Below are 7,500 nucleotides of genomic sequence, written 5' to 3' on the forward strand. Positions count from 1 at the left end.
TCAACACCTCCCGTTAACCACAAACCCTCGACCCACACCACCTCCCTTGATTTATACATGAGACTCTTCCTTTGAAGATTCCGAGGGTTAGAAAACGTAGGACAACGAAATCATGGGTCAATCGTAGGACGATATGGAGCTGAACTTGATCAGCAATGAAGAGGAGACACAGGGGGAAAGCCCTTTGCAAAGCGCGAGAGGTCATTGGAGGCCGTGCGAAGATGAGAAGTTGAAGCAGCTTGTGGCGCAGCACGGACCTCACAATTGGAACCTTATAGCTCAAGAGCTTCACGGCCGATCAGGTTGAGTTTAATCCTACCCTTCCAATAATTAAAACTTTTAATAGACCCAATTAGGTCTTTGATGTCTCGTTTTATGTTTTTGGCAGGCAAGAGCTGCAGGCTTCGGTGGTTCAACCAGCTCGACCCTCGCATCAATAAGGGGGCCTTCACTGATGCAGAAGAGGAGCGTCTTGTGGCCGCCCACCGAGTGTTTGGGAATAAATGGGCGATGATCGCTCAATTGTTTCCCGGACGGACGGACAACGCCGTGAAGAACCACTGGCACGTGATAATGGCAAGGCAGTGTAGGCAGCAGTTGCGCAGCCATGCACTACCTGTTACGAATTACAGTACAGAGACAAGGAATCGAACAGTAAAGACGAAATGGTCAACTAACGGGGTCGGAGCACTATCCACCGTCTATCTCAAATCGATCCAATTACAAGCCGTTGCTCCTAGCACAGGAGACGTTTCGACCTACGGTTAGTTTGATGCTTTGAAGTAAGCTCTTTGATACTGATGAATATTTGTGCACTCAATGACCCACAGATCACCTTTGCAGGATTTACAAAAGGTACGCCCTCTGCCCTCCAGGATGTTACAGTACCGCCCACACAGAGCCGCCGGCCTATTCAACTTGGAGGACAGTCACCGCCAGTTCTGCAGCCATCTTCTCTCTTCTTGCCGTGTTTTGCAGAACAAGAACAAACCGCCGCTTGTGTAGGAGGCACCTACTTATCATCCTTACCAACTTCGCAAACATCTACATATTGGCTTGCAAATACTCAAGGAAATACACTCAAGCATTCCACGACTAGTTCTCTTCAAAGTGGAGCCCTGCAAGAGCACCACTTTGATCATGGCTGTGATGACCAGGCGCCAGCTGAGTACGTACGCCCATTTATTGATTTTCTAGGCGTTGGAAGTCTCTAACTACGACGGATGCAGCTTGGGGTTCAGCCAATCATCAGAATTTGCTGATCAGGTCAGAGCATCAAGACTTGAGAGAAACGCCAGGACCCTTTCTTAATATAGTTTTGTTATCACAATTCACGGTTGTTACTCAATTAGTAGGCATGTGTGTACTTACACATCTGTGTGCACGCGCGCGCGCGCGCGCGCGAGAGAGAGAGAGGTCATGGTAATGCCGGCTGAACCTACATGGACTAGGCGAAATTAGGACCTCAGGAATCCTTTCCCTGGCAAAGAAGGGCCGACCGAGAGCGATTGAGAGCCCCCTCTTGTCTACGGTAAAGATTCCTGAGGTCTTACAACTGAGCAAATATTCGTGGGTTGAGTTAATTTTGATCCTCAAGGAGGATCAAACATAACTAGAGGCATGGTTTTTACATAATCTAGATACTAATGAAGATTAGTGACCGATTCATAAAATGACTCAATGAGAGTATGAATCAAAAGCACACATTATGCATTAGATTGAGCCTCTTTTTATATAAAGTGATTAGCTCTATGGTTTAGTGGTAATGATCCACCTAATCATGCTTATTTTTTCCCTAAATCAAATCCCTAGAATCTAGCCTCCACATACCTCTCATAAGTGTTGATTAGAGACTTTGTTTACTCCACTTGCCCACTTGTAGTAGATGCCTAGACCTGGTGAATTTTGGGTCCTTATTTTACACCACTTGCTACATTTACATGCATGCCCTTTTGACCTTGGGAACCCAAATATATCAAATGACTAAAGTACATGCTCCCCCTTGCTACATTTACATGCCCTTTTGACCTTGGGAACCCAAATATATCAAATGACTAAAGTACATGCTCCCCCTTGCTAGAATAATGTTGCACCCTCCACCACATTGATTTTCAATATCCCCCCTCAATGTGATGAGGGTCTATCACCTAACATACTACATTGGACCTACACTCCTAGTCATATGATGGAGTGGTCCATCTCAGTTTATTGTGTGGGCTACAACGTTTTCTTGACACTTTACATACGGGAGGAATTAGGATGGATTACAAGCAATGGTGAGAGCCTTTCCCTTCATTTTTTAGAATGATTGTTCTACGTTACTTCTATCTTGGAAAGCCTTGTCTTCATCCTTGACCATAACATTTGCTACTTATGCTTGCTTTTGTGTTAGCAATCTTTTACCATGAGGCCCATGTTCTTTCTACAATAGTGGCAGGTCACCTTTGTTTTGGTCCTTCTTTGTTCCTTGGTCGTGGTCCTCTTGAGAAGAAAGCTTCTACACTATCAAGTGTTGGTTCCACAAGATCTTTAAGTGTAGCCATCAATGGCCTAAACTCATCTATGGTCATACTTTTTACCAAGATGGCTATGGCATCTTCTTCTTCCACGGGTACAGCAATGCTAGCCAATTGATCCTAGTGACTACGGAGAGGAAGATGGCTATAGCACTGACATCGACAATGGCTATAGCATGGATACTGACAATGGGATTCAGACCAATGAAGGAGAAGATTACATGACTAGTTCCCCCTCCATTGTGAAAGTACCAAGGAGCCACTTGCCAAAATAAAAATTAAGAACTTAATATTAATGTCCATGATGTGCATGGTGCTTTTCATTTTTAAAGATGTGCTAAGATTGATTCACTTTCGTTATTGGGGACGGTTCTTTTCATTTTTTTTAGATGTGCTAAGATTGATTCACTTTTTTTACATCCAAGACAAAAATTTTGTATTTTTAAAAAGTTATGTCTAAATTCTTTTGTATGGCCCCAAATAGTGTGTCCAATGCATCCCAAGCACCTTTAGATGTATTTTCTAAAGCAATGTGGTGGAAAAAAACCATCAATTAATCCTAATGTAATTATGGTGGCTGACCTCTTCTCATCTTTACTCAACCAGAAATTCCTTTTATCCCCATGAGCTTCTGGATATTTTTCCCTCCCACTTACAATTTCCCATAATGCATCTTTTATAAGCAAAATCTTGGTCTTCATTTGCCATGTATGGAACCCTCTTCCTTAAACTTCTCTATGACAAATAAGTTAGCCATGATTTTTATAAAGTGGGAAGGTCTTAGCAAAATGGGCATTCAAACGCAAGTGTCTATTCCCATACAATGGAGATCAATGTAATGATAATTACCAAAAACCCAATTAGCTCAAAATGTTTCACTCTAGAATGGAAATTTTTATTTGAGCACATTCAGAGCTTGAGAAACACTGAAACCTTATGTGAATGTTGTTAATACTGTGATTAGAAGATAATCGTAGTTTTCTCAAATTATGTAATGTAGAAGATTTATGACATCCAATGAAGTAGTAAAAAATAGTAGAATCGTGCATTCAATATTGCTAAGCTCACCAAGTTTATATTTGTAGCTCGAAGACTTGATTTTAATGCAAAAGCTCCACTTCTACAAATTTGTGGCCACTTCCTACTATAAGCTTTTTGAGCCATCTTGAGATTTTAAAGAGGTTGACGATGATTTAGTGCTTAGCAATGGCCCCCAAAGCTTCGATTTGGAGTTGAACAATCCCTTGATATGAGCTGATTTTCAATGGGATTTAGAAGAGGGAAGAACATAATTTTTATGTGTAATGATGTCTCTGATTTTCCTAATCCTAAAGCTTAATAGACAAAAAGAGATAAAGTTAGCTCCAATACAAAATCAAGTTTCATGGATTTGGAAGCTCAAGGTGGATCAAACACAACTAGAGGTATGGTTTTTAAATACTAATAAAGATTACTGAAAGATTAACAAAATGGCACAATGAGGTTATGAATCAAAAGCACACATTTTGCATTAGATTGAGCCTCTTTCTGTAGGCTTGATACAAAATAATTAAGATTCATAGGTTACTACTACTTATTTTGCTCCTAAATCCAATCCATAGTATCTAGCCTCCACCTCCCTCTCATAACTGATGATTGGAGACTTTGTTCACCCCACTTGCCGACTTGTAGTAGGCGCTTAGACCTGGTGAAATCTAGATCCTTTTTTTACTTCACTTGCTAGATTACATGCCTTTTATATGCCTTTTTGACCTTTGGAATCTAACTATATCAAATGACTAAGGTACATGCTCCCCCTTGCTACACAAATGTTGCACCCTATAGCACATTGATTTTCAAGAGGTTGCTAGTGGCGATGGGTGAGAGCTTCAATTCTCTACACATTAGCATGTATTCTAGGAGTGATGGAAATAATTGACGACTTCATTTCTCTACATAACAACTTTTTTGGAGATCCTTAATGATGATGCTGACTAGAAAATCGAAGAGATGGAGTTTCCTTGATTTTCGTGCAACCGGATTGAATGGCTAGGATTTGCACTCTACCTATCCCTCTACTAATCCTCGACTATGAAGAATCCAAAGAAGCATCTTTAAAAAAAAATAGTGAGAGAGTTTTCTTCTTTACTTTCAAACTTTGATTTATTACCATGGAAATAAGTATCAAAATGTGATTGTGCTTCAAATTGTCTTCCAAATTTGACATTGTTTTATTTTTTTCCATGAGGTCTTATTTCATTCCTAGTCAAAGATGGGAATTTCACTTGGCTACACACACACACACACACACACACACACACCCCATACTACTCACCACACACACACGAGTACCACAAGGGGGTACCACCCTTCCAAATATTGGCGACTTTGTAGGTAGTGGTGGACAAGCCATAGAAGCACGAACCCCACGAGTTAGTCGCTCGGATGATTGGAGTGAACACCTTGCACAGCTTTGATAGAATTGGGCTTCGTAGGTTGAGTCACATCTTTGATTTCCATGGCAATAGTCATCCCTAATCTAGAGCATGAGCTTAAAGGGCAAGCATTGCACATTGTTATCCCTGGTGTAGGATCGTCAAAAAGAAGGGTGGAAGAAAACACCATGACGATCAAATGATAACACAGTCTAAGGTGTGCAAATGGTAGCCTACGCTAATATGAAGTACCCCCAGACCAAAGACCTTTGTAGAAACTCCACAGTTTTTTCCACTAAACTACCACCTTGGGGACCCCCAAAAAAAAAAAAGCAATAGCAAATTTGACATTGTTTCTTGTTGCAAAAGCAAGACAATATCAGGTGAGAGAGAGAGAGACATGTGATGTGGGCTACGGGTTCGTAAAGTAGTGACTCGTGAGTCGCCTCCATAGCAAGGGCATCAATCCAAGGAAGCACAAGAAGGATGTGAAAGTCAAGCATCATGGGAAAGCTATCTTGCAAAGGTTATGCAACTCTACTCCACAGACGGTCACAATGAGAAGGCGGCTTTTGTCCTCTAAATCAAAATTAATGGAGCAGTTCGTAATCTATGGGTTGATGTTAAACTTAATTGTCTATTAATATGGAGTAGTCACACCACAATGTGGTACGGTTAGCCACACACAATACTACTGCATTGGGAGCAAGGAAGAAAGAGACACGGGTTCATCAGGATAAGATGGCAATATGGAATAATCACAACACAATGAGTATTTGTAGTGCCAACAATACCTCTGGTATGGCTATCCACACACAATACTACTGCATTGAGAGCGAGGAAGAGAGAGACACAGGTTGATCAGAGAAAGACAGGGGGTCCGCAGGATAAGATGGCAAAGTTGGGCCTATCAATGGATACCCCGTGTCTAGAAAACAGCCAGCTCGAAGCTGTCTCCTAGCAAAAACCATCTGCAGTTGGATATAGAGTGCACAGAAGGACCTATCGATATTGGATACCCCATGTCTGGAAAACAGCCAGCTCGAAGCTATCTCCTAGCAAAAACCATCTGCAATTGGATATAGAGCGCACAACACGACGACTATGGAAACAGAAGGTAATTAAGCACGATGGGCCTCATTACTGTGAGAAAGAATGGTGCAATGCGAGATTGTAAGGACAACTAAATTCTTTCAAATGTCTTAGAAAGCTTACCAGCATACATAATAAAACTCCAACCTTCAAGGAGTGATTGGAAATCTTTGCAATGGTACCATAAGTTGTTTTCTGATGCCAAACTTACGTTACCTGACGCGCAATTTTCTGCAATGGAATGGTTCTCCCAGGTATACTGGGAATGCTCTTTTACTACAATCAGTATGGTGTTCTGGTCTTCTGACCCCTCCTCTCACGTAGAATGTTAAGACTGCAAGATATTTGAATAATAAGGGAATTGTGACTTTTGGGGACTTATGGGATCTTGCTGCAGGGGACTGGTTTAAGGTAGACTCATTTTAAGCTTAAACCTCAATGCCTTCCCCTTCTCTGTGACATACTTGTTGTTTGCTCTGGATGGCTTCCTCCTTTGCAAATTGATCACATGAGCAATGTGTATTTTCAGATTGCTGGTGGCCTAAGCAAACTCCTTTTCATGCTCCCTCTTCAAAGAATGTTTATTTGCACTTGATGTCAGACCCCATCAGTGGGTTTGCAGGTTTAATAAATTGTGGAACAGAGATTGGCCTGACAGTTCTTGGGGCTACCTCCTGTCAACTTTGTGGGTAGTCAAGATACGAATGATGTATAGATTTTCTACATGGAAAGTTCTTTCAAGGGCCCTCGCTATTGGCTCTAAACCTCATAAAGTTGGTTTATCATCTGGCATATGTGCTCCTCAACATCTCTTTTTAAATTGCCCTACTATTGTTAGTTTTTGGGGCAAGTCTCTGAAATGGCTTGTATGGCTCTAGTTGTAAGGTGACAAAGTGGAGGCTTGTTAGGGCCTAAATTTGGGCACTTCTATGGAGCACGGTAGAAAGTTCAAAATGGATCGGTGTGGTTCCTCCACTCCTGAGACACCAGAATATCAACACTTTTGTAGCTTTGTAGATATCATGTGCTCAAATACATTTGGGGTGTGAGGAATGCTAATGTGTTGAACAATGATCAGTTGCATGTTCTAGTTGTTAAGGATTTCAAATGTTCTTTTGTTGCTGATTTGCTACATTTATGTAAGGCAAGAGGTTGGTCTTCCTCTCCCTGGATTGTGATCAGGAGAAGAGCCCACTCAAAAGCCTATTGCTGAGAGGTTTTCTTTGTGCAGGATTGGGATTTCCTACTGGGGCAAGTGTTTGGACTTGAGTGGGTTTCTTGGTTATGCACTAGATTGCAGCAGTTTTCAGATTGCTTATGGACAACAGATGACTCTCTCTTTCCAGTTGATTACCTTCTAGATGTTCAGTTTGATTGGCTTCGTGAGGTGTTTCTAGTTGATATACAAGGTAATGCTTTTTGGCAAGAGGAGGAGTTAGATGTTCATATACAGCCTCCTGCCTAGATTGTGGAGGAGG

At 41.5% G+C, this 7,500-nt stretch overlaps 1 protein-coding gene across 2 annotated transcripts in view; it reads left to right on the forward strand.

Moving 5' to 3' along the window:
- Positions 1–7,500, forward strand: part of LOC147605848 (uncharacterized) — a 7,806-nt gene that overhangs the window by 23 nt on the left and 283 nt on the right. The window contains exons 1-4 of one of the 2 annotated variants that reach the window (XM_086792585.1): positions 1–302; positions 389–763; positions 844–1,266; positions 6,552–7,081. The exon at positions 1–302 is cut by the window's left edge and continues 23 nt beyond it. In XM_086792585.1, coding sequence (XP_086648711.1) covers positions 134–302; positions 389–763; positions 844–1,214 — 915 coding nt within the window. In that variant the 5' untranslated portion in view covers positions 1–133 and the 3' untranslated portion in view covers positions 1,215–1,266; positions 6,552–7,081. Of the gene's footprint in view, positions 303–388; positions 764–843; positions 1,267–6,551; positions 7,082–7,253 lie in introns of those variants that run through there. The other variant, XM_086792584.1, reaches the window with a different exon arrangement.

Source organism: Cibotium barometz, chromosome 58, assembly GCF_041138505.1.
Source record: "Cibotium barometz isolate CiBa-2024 chromosome 58, ASM4113850v1, whole genome shotgun sequence".
Lineage (NCBI taxonomy): Eukaryota > Viridiplantae > Streptophyta > Polypodiopsida > Cyatheales > Cibotiaceae > Cibotium > Cibotium barometz.